The sequence below is a fragment of the Danio rerio genome, chromosome 10 (genome assembly GCF_049306965.1).
Source record: "Danio rerio strain Tuebingen ecotype United States chromosome 10, GRCz12tu, whole genome shotgun sequence".
Classification (NCBI taxonomy): Eukaryota; Metazoa; Chordata; class Actinopteri; order Cypriniformes; family Danionidae; genus Danio; species Danio rerio.
In genome coordinates this window covers 28,968,488-28,989,993 of record NC_133185.1, presented here as the reverse complement: position 1 = coordinate 28,989,993, position 21,506 = coordinate 28,968,488, and the positions used below count along the sequence as shown (strand labels likewise).

At 32.4% G+C, this 21,506-nt stretch overlaps 2 protein-coding genes across 4 annotated transcripts in view; one reads left to right on the top strand and one right to left on the bottom strand.

Annotated features, from left to right (window-relative positions):
• The window catches only part of cadm2a (cell adhesion molecule 2a), an 877,490-nt gene that overhangs the window by 41,162 nt on the left and 814,822 nt on the right, over positions 1–21,506 (top strand). The window lies entirely within an intron of this gene.
• On the bottom strand, positions 15,585–18,573 carry LOC100537962 (uncharacterized). Its single transcript, XM_073914738.1, has 5 exons — positions 18,257–18,573; positions 17,893–18,141; positions 16,289–16,416; positions 16,096–16,202; positions 15,585–16,006 (listed from the first exon to the last, which is right to left on the bottom strand). The coding sequence occupies exons 1-5, from the start codon at positions 18,429–18,431 to the stop codon at positions 15,880–15,882; spliced, it is 786 nt and encodes a 261-aa protein (XP_073770839.1). The 5' UTR covers positions 18,432–18,573; the 3' UTR covers positions 15,585–15,879.

Sequence of the window (21,506 nt, the reverse complement as noted above, 5' to 3'; positions counted from 1 at the left end):
ATATTGTTTTGTATTATTATGAGTAGTTTAGGCCACAGTGACATACTGCTGAATATTTTACTGAACAGATTCTTCGCTTTGCCAGTCATAGATTTTCACAAAAGCTATCATGCTGCATGAATTAGGAGGTTTGCTGAAGGTGACACCTGTAGAGCAGCAAGGAATTTGCATCATTGATTAACTATGACAGTTCATGTTCATTGAAAAGTAAGAATAATAAATCCATTTGGAAAATATTCCAAAAGTTTAGAATAATAAATCCATTTGAAACTGTCCCTTAAAACTGACGCCATGTCTACAGTTTTGAACCACACTCTGGCCCACTTCCAAATGGTCCAGGGCCAGCCAACTAAACTTGACCAGGGTTGTACCAATGGAGTACCGATCACTCAAACTAGTAAAACGAATTGGTATAAGGGGGTCAGACACAGCCACGCTCAGTTTGGATAGCCTAATGTGAGTACAACCTCACAGTAAAGGGTCCCTGTTACTAAAATGGGGAACTATGACCCATACATAACACATTCCACACTATCATCTCTTCCAAGAGTAACCTAGTTTCCCATGGGGTCTCCCATTCATGTACTAACCAGTTACAACCCTACTTAGCATGTGTGGGCATCCATGTTAGAGCTGCAGAGAGATATCTACCAGCAACCAGAGTGGTTGCACAGTTATTTTTATTTTTTATTTTTTAATGTAAACTTAAACTAGACAATCATTTGACAGTTACACCATACCTAAGATGTTGGCCTTTCCTATTTAGCAGTTCACAACTCTTCATACTTCATTTGTTTATTATAGCAACTGCAATATTATAAGTAATTAATATTTACTAGTAATCCAACAGGTTTGCATGCAAAGTAACCTATATAGTTTATAAGTTTTAAAAGAAAAAAAAAAGTTTTTGACATCAACCAAACAACCAAGCTCATTCTTTCAGAGCAAAGAATGATTCTTTAATCTTTTTACAAACAATTGATAAGCCAATGAATGCATAATTTTTGGACTGTGCAGCAATAAAAGGCCCTATCCACCCAGCAGTGACCTCAAACAGATAACTCATTCAAAGATGGAGCCTGAGATCTAATGGAGAGACTGAGAGCAAAAGAGATCCCAGAACTGCTTGTGCTCTTATTATGTCTGCCCATGGCACACACTCACAAGGAAGAATAGAAGCAAGCAAAGTCTTTTTGTCATCAAATGGATTGCTAACTAATTGGGTCCCAGGCGGTCTTGAAGATGTTTGATAATGGCTGCTGTCCGAGCGAGACCTGCTGGTCGAATCTAAATATAACGCAGACACACAAACACATGTTGACGTACACAAAAAATACATCCTCACAATTGCAACTCGATCCAGCATATTCATTTCTTTTCAATCAATGCGGTAATGTATCTTAGGAAAGGTATTGTGTGTGAGCTACAGTTGCGACAGAATTAAGAAGCTGCAGCCTTTAGCAACTTCATTACTAGGTCTGACTTCAGTACCAAATGTGCTGGTTTGAATCCCATTCAGAGGTAGTTGAGAATACCAATAGCAGTTACTGTATGTTGATTCCATAACTTAAAGGGTCACGAAACACCAAAACACATTTTTTGAGCTGTTGACAGTCGTATATGTGTCCCACACTGCTAAAAACACTATTAGGACACCTATATTTCACTAAAAAGTGTAAATTGGTTGTTTTTGCGTTATTTCAAGCAAATTCGTACTTCCTGTTTGAAACAAATTTTTGAAGCTGCGTCACGGTCATGACATAATAGCGTGTATTCCAGCGTGCAGACTGGGCGTCTGTGCCAGAGTGAGTCTTATTACGTCTTACAGTGTGATGCATTAATGCATGAGTAAGGCTTGGTTCAAACCAATCAGCGCGCTCTATTGTGCAACTTCATTAATATTCATTACTGTCACAGTGTAGACGGCAAAGACGCCACGTTGTGTTGGCAAAACAAGGGTGAAGTGTTGCTTTTATAGTTTGCTGCAGTTAAGTTTCGTTTTCATTTTGTCTCTATGAGAGCTTAGACTCACGTGTGGATTAACAGTGTACGCGACGCGCGACAACAATAACTTACGTGTCTAAGGAGGATTATTGTTTACCTGAGAGCTGTTCTCATCTGCAAACGCTGAGATCCAGATTGTAGTCTCCTCTAAATAAAGACGTGGCTCTAGTTGCTGGTGATTGTCCTGTCTCTACAGATTTGGTAAGTGAGCGATCAGTGCTCTTTGTTTATTCAGTTCGTATTTTATTCGTGTCAAACAAACTATTGCACCGAGTGCAATAGTTAGCACTAACAATTACAACCAAACTATAACCTCGTGTTGGATTTTGTGACCGGAATAACACACGCGGCTTTCTGACGCTACCTGCCGTGTGTATCTAAGTTTCCGGGAAATGCTGAGTTTTTTTTTCTCTCATTCGCCGTGCGGTATCAAACATTGCATGAAAAATACACGCTTAGAGCAGCGCCTCGAATCAAATATTACGTTTGTCGGGAGGGACATTAATGAATTCCCTGAATGAAAGAGCCAAACTGCAGTTAAAGTCCACCATTTAATAATTTGGCAAATAATTCGACTACAGATGTCCATGTAAACACAGTCACATTGTCCGCTGTGGGTGTGTGTTTTGACTCTGAAATTCAGCGCGCCCAAATAGACACTCCCATACCAAGCCGCTTTTCTTCCTCCGACACTCCCCCCTAAACAGAGCTGGACACGCCCACTTTTCTGACTTTTTCCAAAGTAGAGGTGTGAAAACACACTGCTGAAACGAGAATCCAGAAGCATAGTCAGGCCACTGGTCAGCGCAGGGGGCAGACAACGTAAACAAAAAAACAAGGCAAGAGTCAAACACGGAGAAACTAAACAGAGAAAATGCTTTGTGATGTTACAAGATAAAAACCGACAAGACTCAGCAATGGCTGTGAGTGTGAGTGCCGTTTATAAGGTCCATGTAATCAGTCTTGAGTACACCCAGCTGTGTGTGGGTAACCAATGAAAAACCAGGACTGCTGTGTGGGTATGGTGCCTAAAGGGAGTTGTAGTTCATATGGTGACAGAATTGTAGTGCGGGTGAAAGTGAATGTTTATAAATGATCTGTGAGGGTTAGATTGCTGGTGATCGTGACACTCATTATGTAAATGATTGAAGAAAAATGTATCATTTTTATTTGAAAATAGTGTTGTATAAAAGTACCCATAGACAGACATTCCAGGATTTTGCGATTCCATAAACTTTCCATGTGGTTAATGCAAAATAAAACAAATGTCAATAAATTATTAAGCTGCCGCAGATTTTTATATTTTGGACAGTTTGGACAGTTCAAATTCCCGCTGTGTCATCTGCATATTTTGACATTCAAAAGCATAGTATTCGCTGGGGATGCTTTGATCAGGATTTTTGCAGTTGATACCAAGTACTGATTCCTTGTCATAGTGATCCATCGATACAGAGTATCGATTCTAATGCTTCAAGCTTTATAATGCATAAAGCACATTTTCCCTCCAAGTATGATACTTAAGTGGAGATTTCTTTTTATCTAAGGGAGTAAATGAAGGAAGCTGCATATAGTACATTAAACACGTATTATATTCTAAGTACATTATACATTTAAGTTAAAAAATATTATTAGTTTTTTATCTATTTTCAGCCAGGTTTTAGTGAAGTTGCAATATTGTCAAAAACATATAGAAGATATGTTTACAAGATGCACAAGGTATTTTGCTAATCTCCAACTGACAGACACTTTTGCGAGCGCTTCATGAGGTTAGCCAGATCAGCGAGTACTGATTGAGTAATTAAATGTGATTATTGGCTGATACTGATTTCCAGCTGATCTGTTGGAGCATCCTTAGTATTCACGAACAGAATGTGCTTGATCGATGCATGTGCAAAAGTTGTTAATACATGCCTCTCATCTGATGTGTGATCCACGACATGACATTATTGTAATGTGCATTCAAAACATGTTCAAGTCACGTGAGTTATAACACTCACTAAACTTCAAGACATTCTACATACAGTTGAAGTCAGAATTATTAGCTCCCCTGTTTATTTTTCCCCAATTTCTGTTTAACGGAGAGAAGATTTTTTTTTAACACATTTCGAAACATAAAAGTTTTAATAACTCATCTCTTAAAGCTGATTTATTTTATCCTTGCCACAATGACAGTAAATAATATTTGACTACATATTTTTTAAGTCACTTCTGTACAGCTTAAAGTGACATTTAAATGCTTAACTGGGTTAATTAGTTTAACTAGGCAGGTTAGGGTTATTAGGCAAGTTATTGTATTATGATGGTTAGTTCTGTAGACTATCGAGAAAAAAAAAAAACTTAAGGGGGCTAATAATTTTGTTTTTAAAATGGTTTTTAAACAATTAAAAACTGCTTTTATTTTAGCCGAAATAAAACAAATAAGACATTTCATTTCTTATAAAAAAAAAAAAAAACATTATCAGACATACTGTGAAAATTTCCTTACTCTGTTAAACAATGTTTGGGAAATATTTAAAAAAGAAAAAAAAAATCAAAGGGGGGCTAATAATTCTGACTTTAACTGTATAAACTTCTAATTTATCCTGTTGTCATATGCATTGCCCTCTCTTCTCTCCTTCTCTTTCTCTCTCTCCCTCACACACACACAAACACATTCTGTAAGCAGGCATGCTCTGCATCATGTCCAACAACATGTTTGAATAGCCATCAAACAAAATTGATGGATTATTTTAAAACAGTTGGTTTCATTTTCAAATATGTTACTGCAGCTTTTGGGGTGAAGTCTGTTACTCTCTGTGTTTTATTTATACAATTAGCAAAAAATCATTGATTGTCAAGATAAAAAATAAAAATTAAGAATTAGGATATGTGTTTAATTGCACAGCAAAACAATAAAGCAAGCGTCACAAAATTTGCCACAAATTTGGCAAAAGCTCACCACAAAATTAATCAGTTTGCTTGCAAAATATCAGATTTATTTTTTCATGAAATCCTCATTGGACTGTACGGAGTTGTTGATATTGCCAACCTGATTTTTAGTTTCTGATTACTATTTGGTTTTCATAATGTGCTGTACATTGAAGCACAAATGCAGGATGCAAGTGCATATGAACAACCATTGATAGTCAACCATTGTTAGCCATAAATTTGTAAATTTTTACAGGATCAAGTCCCTTGCTTGTACTTCAGTCCATGTTTAGACAATGCAAATATTCTTTCCTCTTTCTCAAATGTTTTCATAAAATTTGTATAAACACCAGATGTAAGTAAAGTACTGTTATAGAACATTAAGACACTGCATTTGATACTGTTTCCTATTCTATTTGCTTATATATGTAGGTGTATTGCTTTCCACTACACCTCTTTATATGACATTGAAAAGAGAAAGGGGGAAAAAAAACTAATATAAAGCTTGTGTTTGTTATTCTGGAGACAAAATTATTTTTTGATTACAGCTTTTTGCATAAACAAGTCAGAGACAGTGTCTGGTGCAGTAGCAGGATAACACATCCAAATGAGGGAATGAGATTAGATGCTAATAAATATGGAAATAATCCTGTCGCCTCACTCTCGGTTGACTTTATCCAGGTGCGTAATTCTGTTTGATAATAATGCTGACTCGTGATAATGTTCAGCTCGTTCTGGAAATGGACAGATAAGGCCAAATGGAGGGAGGCTTAAAGGGATAGTCTGCATTTTTAAAATGTTTATTGCAACCAGCTTCATTTTTTATGTTACCAGTGTTTTGAAGAGACAGACTCCTCCATCACACCACGTCCTTAAGTCAGAAGTCATGACATTTTCAATATTACTTCTGAAACCTTCCCCTCATGGGTGGAAATGCAATGTACTTATTAAGTTCTTCACAGTTTTATCTAGTGGGATGTTTTTTTTTTCATTTATTTATTTTTTTATAATTTATCGTATTGCTACCATAAAGACTTAAGTAGCAAATATTTCCTTTATTTCAAACAACACTGACACTGCCAATTTCAATATGTCCATCATTCAATTATTATCTCCATCCATCATTTCTGTCCATCCATCCACCCATCCATCCATCCAATATTAATAATACATCACTTTATATAGGAATGTAATCATTTTAGGTTTGTTTTTCCTCTCAAAAAAAATCTAAATGATAAAAGAACTGAAAAGTATTATTATTTTTATTATGCAATTCTTAAGTTACTCATACTATACTTACACATTTTTCTTACATGTTCATATACATTCTTAATCCAAAGGAAATGAGAATTGAAGGTACAAGTGGCCTTTTATTCTATAGCTATATAATTTAATATGTTTTTTTTGTAGGCTTAGTGCATTTTGTACTTTTAAATATTAATGAGCTTTTTATTATTAATATAAGACCATAGCACCTCCATAGTCATTACAGTGACCATAGTAAATTATGTTATAATAACATACCTTCTATGAATAAGAAAGAATCTACCACATTTTAAAAAAAATTTTAGAATAATGCTGAAAAATAAATCAATAACTGCACTGCAAATTCCATCAATTTAACGCAACACACAAAAAAACGAACAAAAAAACAATACGTATATACTATAGATCAATAGATTTAAATGTAATTACATTTTCTATTGCATGTCAAATAAAAGATAATCTTGTCAAAATGTTGAATTGCAAAAATCACTTGACAACTACCATATTGTAATTGTTTTTTATCCTGTGGCTCACATAAAATGTTGAATGTTTGATGGATCAAATTAATGTTAAGTAAAATTATAATGCAGATAAAAGTCGATTGTAATTGAACGGTATCAGTATCAGGCAAATTATTTTGTTTTGTTAAAATTGGTATTGCTACCTGCCCTAAAGAACTCCCTGCATCCCTAGAATAAAACCATCATAAGAAATATGACATGAAGTAAAATATATGACTTACCATGTCCTCTCCCTACTCACTAATTCTGACTTAGTTAGTTTTTTTCAACAAGCAAGTTGTTGTTGTTGTTTAACTAGAAATGACACCAGCTTCTCCCTAAACATATTAAGACAAAGTACAAGAGGCATCATTGTGGGTGGAAAAAAGCTTTTATTTACAATTTATAATGAACAAAATGTCCTCAATTATTCACACCTTATGTAAGCATCTACACAAGCATCTAAACTGTCAATATACATGTGACAATTCAATGTTCTTTACCATTACAAATAGTCCAAGCTTTTCTAAATGAATCACAGTGATTCATTGGGAACAGCTATTTTAATCAACTAAACAGGTGAAAAACAGAAGCTCTGCTGTTGGTTTGTGGACAGTCATGGCCAAGACAAAGCTCACAAGCCAGGAAAGTGCTATAAATCCATATCTAAAGGTTTTAAAGTTCCAGGTTATTGTGCAAAGTATTATTAAAAAAATACAAGACATTCTGCACTGTGAAAAATCTCAGCGGATGTGGTCAGTAGCCAAATGGGAAACCTGTGCTGGTCAGGAGAATAGAGAGGGGTATAAAGGAATCAACATCAAGGCCATTCTCATAAATCGGGGCTCTGCTGGTGGTAACATCTCAAGACAGATAGTCCAACAGACACTGCAGTTCTATAGGAGGACACAATTCTATAGAGAAGTTTTTTTGTTTTTTTAGCCGGTGGACTAGCGAACCTAATCACAGTAAATGGCACCATGAAAAAGGAGCAATATATGGCTTTGGGAACCAGTGAATATTTCAGCATGACAACAATGTAAAACCCCCAGCATAAGTGGTGAAGAAATGGTTTACAGTCTAAACATGAATAGGCAAATACCAGTGGAGAGATGCACAAAGTTGGTCAACAATTATAGGAAGTGTTTGATTGCCGTAATAGCCAATAAAGGCTTTTTTATTGATTATTGATAAGGGTATGAATAATTCTATACATGACACTTGTTGTTCAAATGTAAATAATTGCTGATTAATATTTTTATTTATGTATACTTGTGTTTCCCACAAAGATGCCTCTTATTATCTTTATAATTGTCTTATTATCTTTTGGAAAAAGCCTGTGTCATTTAAAATCCAGCTTGAAAAAAGTGAGAATTTGCCAGGGTTATGGATCATTTTGGGCTTGACTTTGTGTATATATATATAGTGAATATATATATATATATATATATATATATATATATATATATATATATATATATATATATTTATATATATATATATATATATATAAGTGAAAATAATTTGAGTGTACTGTATTAGAGGTGACAGATCACGCAGTAACTCTCCGAGTTCAATAGTCAGGACAAACAGGGCGAAGGAAGAGGTCAAATTTTTATCTGCCACACAGCTCAGCTTGGATCCAGAGGCTTAAACTGTGATATTTATCCTAGAGGTCTTGAGGGAAGAGGGGGGAAGTATGTGTAATTTCACGGTGTCTTCAGGGAAAATTTGATCCCTGCCGGGTGACAGGCTGATAAATAGCAACGAAGAAAACAGTGCCCTCCCGAAACGGAAAATAAGCTCAGCTTTCTGTGTGTATGAATCCTGAAGAGGACGAGAAATCACCACAGTCAAAAACCACCAGCTCCATGAGTGCTGTCTATTTCTTTTGTCTCCTGAACACGTATTCCCAATTATATAGACCTGATTTCTTGAGTAGAAGCCCGTTTTCTTGCTTCTATTTTAGGTTTATGGGCCAAGGTGCCCTCTTGCCAGATATATTGTTTCTTATTATTACATCATAGCCCCTGGCATGTGAGCTCTCTTTGTGTGAATCTATATGTGAAATGTACAGTAAGGGATAGTTGAAATTGTTTTATAATCTTACCTGTAAGGCTGTATATCGTCCATCCCAGCTAATGATAAAACAATAGCCCATTAAAATCTACCTTGCAGCAAGAAGAAATTGGTTACTATTAATTTTTTCTAAGCTTCTGTGAGGTCACTTTCGATTATTGTCGATAAAATAAATCACAAGATGAAGTCAGTTGTGTTTAAGGCCAAAGAGAATGAATATGCAATGTTATATAGGACATGAAGATAGCAAGGCTTTATGGCAGAGAATATTTAATCAGAATTAATCTGGGAGATAATCATTACTGGGAGTTTGTAGTGGAATGACAATAAAGCTCGACTTGAGTTTGCAGCTTTACTGCAGGAGAAATGATAATCAACGACTTTGATCATTCGTGCCTTTCTAAACCAATCACACTATTGCCTTGATGTCCACACCAATGCCATATATGCTGTATTCTACATATCAAAAAAGTGTCTCCAATAAAAAAAAATAAATAAAAAAAAAACATTTTAGTCCAGTGTAAACTCTTAAAAAAAATCTACAGACAATTAATGTTTAATTGCAAAACTGTTGAAGATTACAAGCATAAAGATACATTGCAAAATTAATACTTGCTCTAGTTTTATCCTTAGAGTAAAATTAAGATGTTTGTTTTAATCAATAAACTAGAACTGACAACTTTAGTTCTACAAAAAAAAAGAAAAAAAAGAAAAGATAACTGGTCAGGGGTGTGTTTCCGCAATTCAGTTTCGTCATCACAATTATAGTTCAGTGGTTTGCCATGTCCTGAACCTGTTGTTCCAAGGAAAATTTGCGAGTTGCATCGCAAACGTGTGGCGAGATTGCAGATACTTATCTAGAGCTGTAGTTGAAGCATAGTTCCTGGTAGGGTTTGTTTTCAGTTATTCCATCATGGCCTATTTTTTTCTAATGTTCCAACCTCCATTTTTAATTATTAATTTTAAAAAAAGTGTAAAGTTTTTTTTTCTCTCATAATGAGCTTTCAAAGCTATTTTATTACAGTTCAGTTTTAGAAAACTCTAGATTGACAATTGTGGTTCCTAATATATCTTCAAAATGTCACATCAAAAGTGTTAAGAGATTAAGTTCTAATTTCGTCATCACAATTATAGTTCAGTGATTTGCCATTTCTTGAACTCGTTGTTCCAAGGAACATTCGTGAGTTGCATTGCAAGCTTGTGCGCTTGCAACTACGCCTCTAGAACTGTAGTTACAGTAGAAGCATACTTCCTGGTTGTGTTTATTCCTTTTTAATATTCCAACCTCCATTTTTAATTATTTATAAAAAAAAGCTTAATGTTATTTCTCTCACACTTAATTTGCATTCAAGGTTGTTTTATTACAGTTAATCTTTTAGCAAACTTCAGATTAACAATGTTGCTCCCTTTGTATTGCACTCTAAAAACGTTTATGCCATTTTGAACTCAGCTGTTGTTCATGACAAAAGCTATAGGTGACCATATAGGTGTAGATTTACAAGCAGAAATCTGTTCCATCTCCAAAGCTCTTGTATATAAAGCTTATATATATATATATATATATATATATATATATATATATATATATATATATATATATATATATATATATATATATATATATATATATATATATATATATATATAGAGAGAGAGAGAGAGAGAGAGAGAGAGAGAGTAATTATTATTATTATTTTTTATTATTATTATTATTATTTTTATTTTATTATTATTTTTTTATTTAGTTGTAGCTTGTGCCTATTCAAAGCATCATTACAAACATTTTATGGGAAAACTAATGTGGTCCAAACACCAGATCTGCAACAGAACAACTGTTTTGGGAAACACTACATCATTCATATCCCAACTGATGCATCGTACTATGGTATTTCAGCTGCGAGTTATATCATTGTTTGGCTAATGCATCCCAGAATAGCAAGAACATATCTGATTACAGAATGCCACAATAGGCCAGGCCGCAATATATATGCACTAAAAAGCCATTTTAATAATTCACAGGAAGATTTTTTAAAACTTTCTCTAAGAAGAAAGCTATTACAAAAAAAAAAAACTACCTTACATAAAAACCAGCCCCAATTCATCTGGCAAAGACTTTCTTGATTTAATACAACGTCCAAACAATTAGACTTTTTCTGCCCATCACTTTCATTTTTAATGTGATTATTGCTACAAAGAGTCAAATGAGCCTCTAAGAAGTACAAGAATATCTCTTCTGCTGTGTGAAATGGCAGTTTTTGGCTTTCCTGTTTTAATGAATTAGCTAAAGAAATGTCATCCTTAAAGTGAGGTGTAAATCTTTTATGCTCAGACTAAAAATAAAAAATTAAAAGACATTAGCAGTCTTACACAGTTTCTCTCTTTGTCTGCTGTCAAGTGCTGTGCTATGGGGAACAATGCTAGTACTAGAATGTTGCCTGTGAGCATCATGTGGCCAAAATGAGAATTAAATTAATTACTTAAAGGATTTATTAACTTATTTTAGAATTAACATGTGGCATGCTGCTAAAATTGAAAACATATAATCTGCATACTTTCTAACTTTATCTGGGTAGTTCTAGTAATGATGCACTGAAATTAAAGGAAAAAATAAATATTCTTTGACAACTTTTGATATGGAAAATATAACACTGCAATTACTTTTCTTGCCATTTGGGCACTTTGAATCAATACAAACTACATAGAAGATTCAACCATATTGAAGAAAAGATCCATTCAATAATTGAAAGTAAAATTTATCAGGTGCTCATTACATTTTGTGGTTTAATTTGCATGACCAGCACAGATAACAAATTGTTTTCAACCACTAAAACTTTATAAAATTTATCTTCAAAATGTCACATGAAAAGTGTTAATAAATTAAATTCTGACAATAAAATAATTCATTCATTCATTTTCTTTTTAACTTTATTAGCTTCTTTACTAATCAAGGGCCGCCACAGCAGAATGAACTGCCAACTTATCCAGCATATGTTTTATGCAGCGGATCCAGCTGCAACTCACTGGGAAATACCCATACTCACACTTTCACATACATACACTACGGCCAATTTAGCTTATTTAATTCACCTGTACCTTCACATGTCTTTGGACTGTGGGGGGAAACTGGTGCACAGGGACGAAACCCACACCAACATGGGGAGAACATGCAAACTCCACACAAAAATGCCAACTGACCCAGCCAGATCGCGAAGTTTGGGGTTCGACCTTTTTGCTGTGAGGCAATCGTACAACCACGGTGCCACCGTGATGCCCCGGCAATGAAATTTAAAACTACAAATGGTTGCAAAAAAAAAAAAAAAGAAATAAACAGCTTGATTTCATATTTAAAGAAAGAAAATGCAAAGCTTATTGCAATTATTGGATAGTGTTTAGAGATTTTTTTTATTCATAATATATGAATAAAGAATATATCTGCATAAAAATGGATTGTATATTGTGAACCCAGCCCATACAGGTGACATACAGTATCTAACAGTTGTATTTTTTCCATGTTGTGCTCTTGGGATGGATGGTAAACAGTCAAAATGGCGTTAGAAAAGCACTAATTAAGCATTCATAAATTATTTTAGGCTCAAAACTAAAAAATGTCAGGTATAGCAGTTTTTTTTTTATTATTTATTACATAATTTTTTATTACATAATTTTTATTATTTATTACATGCACACACACACACATGCACACCTGGCTGTACCTGACTGTTTTAATTTGTTTTTTTCAGTCTTTTTTTTTCTCTGTTTTCCATTACATGTCCTGCTCACTTTGAGCAGTAATAAACTAAAGGGAACATGCAAACCAAGCTGAGCAAAGCCAAACTAAAGTGAGCCAACCCATGTCAAACTGTAAAGTACTGCACAGTGGTATAGTGGTTTAAGGGTTTAGTTCGTGAATACCTGTTCCACTGAAACACTTTGAAAGTTCATGTTTCTCTTGAAATAACTTTTTATTTAGGCAAATTAGATTTTTAATGTTGGTTACATGGTCTCTCTGTTCTGTAAGGTTAGTTGGCTTTAGGGTTGGTCTTTAGAGTGATTTCACAGATAAAGTCACTCTGCATGGTCAGCAGAGGAAAACACAGCAGCACTAAACACACTTCTAATCTTTACTTCCTGTAGATCACAGATATGACTTAAGATGTGCCAACTGTGACATTTTTCAGTAAATTCTTTTTAAAGAAATGAGTGTGATTTGCCTGTTTCTTGAAGCAGTTGTTGTGTGCTTGTGTCATTAGTCTTGAATTTTCATACAATCTACACTCTCATAAATGTCCACCATCATCTTTAGTCACACTGATCATTCTCTCAGATTCAACATTGATTACATCATCATACATATCACCAAACATTGTATGATCATACACTGTAAAACAAAATCTGTTAATTACCAGTTTCTGTATTTTGTAATTCATAAGTGTTTTTTTTTTTATTTTTATTTACAGGTGTGCATTGCATTATGGGACCTTGATCTCCTTATTAACATTTTAATAGTTTAATAATAATAAGATTATGTATAATAAATTGTAAAAAGAGAGTTTAAGTTTGCAAAATAACAGAAAACGTACTGGCAGTTTTTGTACAACAACAACCCAGACAATGTATCATTGTAACTATCAAAAATGTTCATAAAACTCACTTTTTCAAACTTTTCAAGGTAAAAAGTTGTTGAAAGTATTCTCAAGGTTTCAAAATGCAATTCAAAAACATTAATAAATTGGGAAAAATCAAAACATGAATCACAAAATACTGAAAACTGCAAATGAACAGACATATTTTTTATTACAGTGTACTCTATAGCTGTGCTATTGTTGAATGTTTTTTTTTTCAAGTGTAGTTCTCTTAAGTGTGGCTGATCATCTCGCCTGCTTTTCATCACCAGTAAAAATGAAACAACCAAATAGAAACAATCCGAGGTCAGAGTTTGAAATCTAAATGAATGTCATTCTAAAGTGACAGAGACATTTCATTTCATTGGACACTTGTATGAGGCAATTTGCTGTTTTGTGTTTTCAACTCACTTTTATTCAAATTTTAAATGTAAAATAAATATTACAAAGAGAAATAAGTTAGAAAAATAACAGATAATGCCTTGGCAGTTTCTAACAAGGTTTTAGTACAACACCAACCCAAAACATATACAACTTAAAATTATCAAAAATGTTAATAAAAGTCACTTCTTTGAACGTTTCAAGGTAAAAAGTTGTTGGAAGAATGCTCAAGGTACCACAATGCAATTCTAAAACATAAATAAATTGGAGAAAAAAGAAAAAAAAAAGATAACTTGTATCCCAAAATACAGGAAACTGCAAATGTACAGTGATTTTTTTTTTTTACAGTGTAGTCTATAGCTGTGCTGATGTTGAATGTTTTTAAATACACGTGTAGTTTTCTTTAGTGTAGCTGATCTTCTCATGTCTGCTTTTCATCTCGAAGAATGAAACCACCAAATAGAAGCAATCTGAGGTCAGAGTTTGAAATCTAAGTGAATGTCATTCTGAAGTGCAAGAGATGTTTCATTAAACATGGATGAATATGCATATGCTGAAGTATTTCCTGTGTAGTTTCCTCTCTGAGTGCTGTGTTGATTCCATTTTAGAACACAACATGAAAATGATCTAAGCTGAGTGGAAAGTCTCAAATAATTTGACCTTCATGCCTTTTTTAACGCAATGATAATGATTACTAACCTTTTTCAACAAAGATTTTTATGTCAGATGTGGACGATTTTATGAGATGAATGTATAAGCAAGTATTTAGAATATAAAGAGACTCACTTTCTTTTGCTGTAAATTGTGCTTGTTTCCATTTATTTGTTTTCAAATTACATTATGGGACTCTGATCCTAGCTCAAAAAAGTTTTGATATCGAAAATGTAATTTTGCAGTTAAGTAAAGTCACTTATATTGGGAGTTCTTATTTATTTATACAAATTGGGGTCAGTGAAATTTTTTAATGTTTAAAATAAGCTTATTCTGCATGTATTTTATTAAAAATACAGTACAAATTGTAAAATTGTGAAACGTTAATGCACTATAAAATAACTGTTCAAAAGAAGTTTATCATTTAATTGAATAATTTATTAATTTACAATTTATTAGTTTATAATAATTTATTTATAAGATTAATTTTCAACTTCGTTACTCTAGTCTTCAGAATCACGGGATCCCTCAGAAGTCACTTTAATATTCATATTATTATTACTATTATTATAATAATTATTAGTATTAATGGTAATGGTAATAATTTTATTTAAAACAACATACAATAAGAAAGCAGTTATTTAAAATTGTAATCATTATATTCAACAATAAAAGTTTTTTTTGTTTTTTTTTTACATTTACCAAATGCTGCCTTAATGAACAGAATGAGTTTATAAAAAAATAATAATAAATAAAAATAAAAAGAGCATGAAGAAAATAAATAGAACTTGCCCTAAACTTTTGACCAGTAATATAAAGAGATATAAATATTATCATAAATCTGTAAAATAAGAGAAAATGTATTGACAGCTATGTCAGTAAAAGCCACTTAATTACGTTTTTTAGCATAATTTTTTTTTTTGAAAATATTGGATTAATATTTTATATGACTTAAGCAATTATACATTGGAAAATAATCAAAAATACATTTGTAAATAATAATTAAAACAAAATAAATGATAATTAGAAATATATGGAAATGTAAAGTTTTAATTAAATTTGTATACACGCTCTCATTTTTATTCTATTTTATTCTATTATTATATTTTAAATACAAAAAAAACTACAAAGCAATATTGATATTTTACTTTTTATTTTATTATTATTATTTTTTAATTCTGTTTAAGTTCTTTACACGTTAAAGGATGTGTTCATTTCCTGACACAACTGTTTCCCTTATGTCTGCATATTTCAACACTTCCTTTTATCCCCTTGTTAATGGCAGATGAGAGCACAATATGATATAAATATAATAACCACGTAAGCAAATCGCTTTATTCATGAAAACAAAATTAAGTAATCATAAGTGACTACTTCGAAAACTCAAGGACAAAATGATCCTGGTACTGTATAGTTGCACGATGCTGGCCTTTTTCCAAACAAATGTCCATTGCATATTGCAAAATCATTTAAAAAATGTTCTTCTCGCACACCCATTTCATTTTATCAGTACACAACTTGTTATACCATGATGAGGAAATAAGCGTAACGCAGTTTGCTTCTGTCTGTGCATTTGGTTGTCCAGATGCCCAAATCCTGGAATACAGCTGAGCATTAGATATGATATCATACTGACTGAGAATCATTTATTTGATAATAATCAGTTCAATTCAGTGATTTCTTACCCAGTGGTCAATGTGCTGCCATCAACCCATTTCCAAATGCCCACTTTTTCATGGTCAGTCAGACCAATCCAGGCTCCGGAAAGACCAGCCTTCTTCATAACAAAATTCTGGCAGTAGACACATTTAAATTATTAAAAACATCCAATGTCTTGTCACGGAATGACCAACCACCACAACACAGTTTCTCACTCACTTGTTCCTCTCTGCTGTTTATAATGATCAGATCTCCTCTACTGTCTGTACAGTATCTTCTGCTCTCAGACCAGCTCTTCTTCTCAGAGGAAATGAAGTATAAACTGGACTGATAGTAAAACCATCCATCTGTAAACACAAGTCTGACTATCAGAAAAAAGTAATGCATAACTTAATTTTCGTAGGAGCATTGCATCTTAAAGGAGTAGTTCTCCCAACATTTTTAATTTACTGACTATTCGCTCACAAAAGTGGTTCCAAAGCTTTGTTTAATTTTTCTGTTGACCGGTAATATATAGAAAATTTAAAAATCTGTAACCATTGGCTTCCATATGCTTAGCATGGCTTAAATTATTAGTCAAACTTTTAGTTTGAATAGCCTGAATTTAGTAGTTACATGTTTTCCTGTGTGACTTCCTGCCCATGTTGTTTAACACCTACACTGAGAAAAATATAATTTGAACCAACTTTAAAATTATATACTAAAAAAAAGAAATGTTTTTTTTTCAGAGTATAATTAAGCTTTGGTTAAAACTTAAAAATGTGATTTAGTCTGAATTAAAAACATTTATTGTTGTCAAGGAAAAAAAATGTTCAACTTAAAAAAAAAATACTGCAATTTGTTACAGCAAAAAAAAAAAAAAAAAATATATATATATATATATATATATATATAATTTAGCTTGGGTTCAACCCTAAAATGTATTTTAGTCTAAATCAAAAATATTTATTGTGGTCAATGAAAAAAATATATTCTTAAAAATATCTTTGTTCATGTTCAACAGAAGAAAATAACTTACAACTTACTGTAAAAAAAAAAAAAAAATGTCATTTGTTTCAGAAAAAAAAGTTTATTCTCAAAGTATCATTTAGCTTAGGTTCAATCTTAAATACTTTAATGATTTGTCTAAATGAAAAATATTTATTGTGGGCAAGGAAAAAAATACATTATTCAAAATATCTTCTTTCATTCCAACTTTTAAAAAATACTGTAATGTGTTACAGCAAAAAAAATAAATAAATAAATAAAAATAAAAAATCATTTTATAATTTGGTTCAATCTAGATGTTAAATGCTTTTAGTCTAAATTAAAAAGAAAAATTGTGGTCAGAAAAAAAAAAACATTCTTTAAAATATCTTCTTTTGTGTTCAATAGAAGAATAACTCAATATTTTAATAAATACTGTAATTACAGCTACATTTGTTTGATTTTTCTTGAAGTTGTATTTATTTTTGCGTTTAAAAAATTTGTCCAAATCAAAAATATTCATTGTGGTCAAGAAAAAAAAAAAATTCTTCAAAATATATTCTTTTGTGTTTTACAGAAGAAGATACCCCAAATAACATTAAAATAAATACTGTAATTTGTTACAGCTAATTTTTATATATATATATATATATTTTTTTTTTATCAACGTATAATTTAGCTTTGGTTCAATCTTAAAAAAAAAAAAAACATTTTAGTCTAAATCAAAAAATATTTATTGTGGTCAAGGAAAAAAAATAACATTCTTCTAAATATATTTTTTCGTGTTCAACAGAAGAGAGTAACTCAAACATGTGAAGGGCGGTAAATGATGACAGTTATAATAAAGTTATGATTACCAGTTCCATTAAACTTCTCCAGCAGTTTATCCTTCTCTCGATTTAGCTGATTGTTTAGTTGAGTTAGGTTGGTCATCTTGGTTAATATTGGATCTTTCTCTTCTGTGAGGTTGTGAATATTGTTTAGCACCACTTCTCTCTGGTAGTTGTAGACACTCAACAGTATGACTGCAGTCAGCAGGAGAAAACACAACAGCATCAAATACACTGGAGCTCTTCTGAAGATCCTCTTCTTTGCTGAATCACTTCCTAAACACCAAAGACATGCCGTTTGATTTCATTCTCAAACATTCTACATCAGCATTCTCATTCAATTAACTTCATTTAAATAATCATACTTATTAGCACAAATTTTTGCGATTACCTGTATGTTTAAGTTGTTGGTAAATGTTTGTCTCTGTAAAAAAGTCCTGATCTATCATACCGTCACTGATATCCAACATCATCTCTGCTGTCTCACTGTCCTTGTTATGAAACTCGGGCCTGCTCACACATTCATAAACGACCACGGATATATCTCGTTTTTTGTAGTCAGTCATTGTAGCTGCGCTGAAGCTGAAGGTTGTTCTTCCGAAGGTCTTCTGATTACGACTTTCTGCTCTCTTCTGGTTCAGTGGCAGTCGGAATGAATGAACAACGGACGTGATCTGAAGTCAGTGTGCATGAAGTTCAAGATTATGTGACTCACTATGAATCATTTTTATGAATAAGTTCTGCAGCTGTATTAGTTGTTCATCAGATACAGGAAATGTTTTACCTTTTTTTCATCCTCATTAAGCACAAGATTTTAAAAAAGATTAAAATACTGTTTGATGAAATGATAATCTGAATTCATTAGTAAAATGTTTTCCTGTGTGATTTCCTGCTTATGTTGGGTAACACCTACACTGAAAATTAATACTTTGAACCAATATTATAAATAAATTAATACTTTAAAAAAAAAATTGAACAAAATTGTTGTTTATTTCGTTAATTAGCTTTGGTTGAATTTTAAATAAATACATTTTTGTCTAAAATCAAAAATATTTATTGTAGTCAAGAAAAAAGATTGGTTCAATCTTTAATATTGAATAATTGAATTTATCGTAAATTGAAAATATTTATTTTGGTCAAGAAAAAAAGACATTTACTCAAAGGTAAAATATTGTTGACTATATGGACCACAAATATATATATTTTAGTTTTGGTGTCATCTTGGATAGCACACTGTCATTTGAAGGTCACATTAATAATATTACACGTACAGCATATTTTCACCTGCGTAATATCACTCGTCTCCGCCCTTCTCTCACAACTAATAACACAGCCATTCTTATCCACGCATTAGTTACTTCACGTCTTGACTACTGTAATGCACTTCTTTCTGGACTTCCTTCCAAACTTCTCCATAAACTCCAACTGGTTCAGAACCATGCAGCTCGTGTCATCTCTAGGACCCCATCTCACGAGCACGTCACACCACTCCTCTATCAGCTTCATTGGCTTAAAGTAAAGTATCGAATTGATTTTAAAATATTACTTCTAACTTTCAAGGTAATCTCGCTCCTCAATATCTCACTAAACTTCTCCATATTTACACCCCTTCTTGTACCCTTAGGTCAGCCAACAACTTTACCCTGGCACCACCTCGCACTCGACTGAGCAAAATGGGAGACAGATCTTTTAGCTCTATGGCTCCTAGGCTATGGAACTCACTTCCAGTAGATCTTAGGAGCAGTGATAGTCTTCACAATTTTAAATCACGTCTAAAGACCCATCTTTTTAAGCAGGCTTTTACTTAACATTTTTTTATCATGTTTTTATTATGTTCTTTTATATTAGCTATTGCGTTTTAACTTTTCTGGTCAATGATTGTTTTTAGTAATGTTTAGGTTGTTTAGCATGTCTGCTGATGCTTACTGTAAGGCGACCTTGGGTGTCCAGAAAGGCGCCATTTATAAATAAAATGAATTATATATATATATATATATATATATATATATATATATATATATATATATATATATATATATATATATGTATATGTATATATATATATATATATATATATATATATATATATATATATATATATATATATATATATATATATATATATATATATATATATATATATATGTATATATTTACATATATATATATATATATATATATATATATATATATATATATATATATATATATGTGTGTGTATATATATATATATATATATATATATATATATATATATATATATATATATATATATATATATATATATATATATATATATATATATATATATGTATATTTTGTATGTAACAAAAAACAAATGTTAAACACATACTGTTTGCTATGGAATGGAAAAACTTTGAAGCTCATCTTAAAATCATTCAGAATGCAGACAGAACCTTATAATTCCAAGGTGACGACTATTGAATGTTGATGTTGTGTTACAAAAAGATACTTTCTGTTCTGTAAACCATCCAACTGTCATGCTCACCAAGTAGAGTGCCCACCAGACACACTAGAGGGCACTCTATACTTCACATTTGCCACTGAGCTGGACTACAAATCTCATCATGTCCTGCAGTTACACACCAGTTTCAGCTCACCTCCTCATTACATGGACTATATAGAGCCCATTCACACATACATCCATTGCTGAGTCTTGGTTCTGTTATGTGCATTACATAAGTATCCTTGTATAGTCTTGCTATGTTTTTGACTCTTGTTTGTTTCTCTGTTTATGTTTGTTTTGCCACCTGACTCGATCATTTGCCTGTTATATTGACCACTCCCTGGATTATCTGCATGGTACTGTCTGTCCCTGTTAGAACTTTTCTTGCCTGACGATTCTAATAAAAGCTGCATTTGGATCTGACCCTTGTTGTCATCAACCAGCATCATTACACCAATACTATCTCACAGCAATTCGTAACTTTTGATTCAGTGGCTAATTAAATTGAGAACCAGCAAACTTTTAAATTAGTTTAATAATGGTATAACAATTTACACTACACAGTCTAATACCAAGAGAGGCTAACAGATAAATGTAAAAATGCAGTGTTTGAAGGTGCAGTTGGTGATTGTCTTCTGAAACGTTTTGTTGTGCTGGTTAAAAGTCTCTTCACATTCCGATAGTAATGATTGAAGTAAATGATCTAAATGTATTTATATGTATTTTTAAATTCTGGGTAAGGCATACGAATAATAAAATATTTGTCCAATTAAAAAGTGTTAAGCCTATAAATAAAACAATTACAGTTGTTAACTCGAACTTTCTGTCAACAAATTCAAATTTGTATATCTGCGGACTCTGTTGATGCAAAAACATACGTCACTTGCTCGTTCTTGTGCAGCCTGTCTATCTACAGCTGACGGAGAGAGTGAGTGACAGCTGACAAACTTAGCATCAACATGACCTATTTTCTGAAAGACTAACATGGCCTTGTATCCATGAAAATAGATATTGTTTTTTTTTAAAGGCCTTCAGCTAAAAATGCAGAATTAAATCTTCTAAATCCTGAATCAATATCGGAGTAACTTTTCACGCTGGAGGGAAATAACGTTATGCAGTTTAAAACCACAATCTGAAGGATGACACCATGTCTAAAGTATGACTTTTAGACAGG

Bases quoted from the DNA above. Each gene is read 5' to 3' on its own strand.
- LOC100537962 (XM_073914738.1), bottom strand. From the start codon at position 18,431: ATGACTGACTACAAAAAACGAGATATATCCGTGGTCGTTTATGAATGT. The intron at 16,203-16,288 runs GTGAGTGAGAAA...GTCTACTGCCAG, and splicing joins TAAACAGCAGAGAGGAACAA to AATTTTGTTATGAAGAAGGC. The intron at 16,007-16,095 runs GTAAGAAATCAC...GCTGTATTCCAG, and splicing joins GGCAGCACATTGACCACTGG to GATTTGGGCATCTGGACAAC.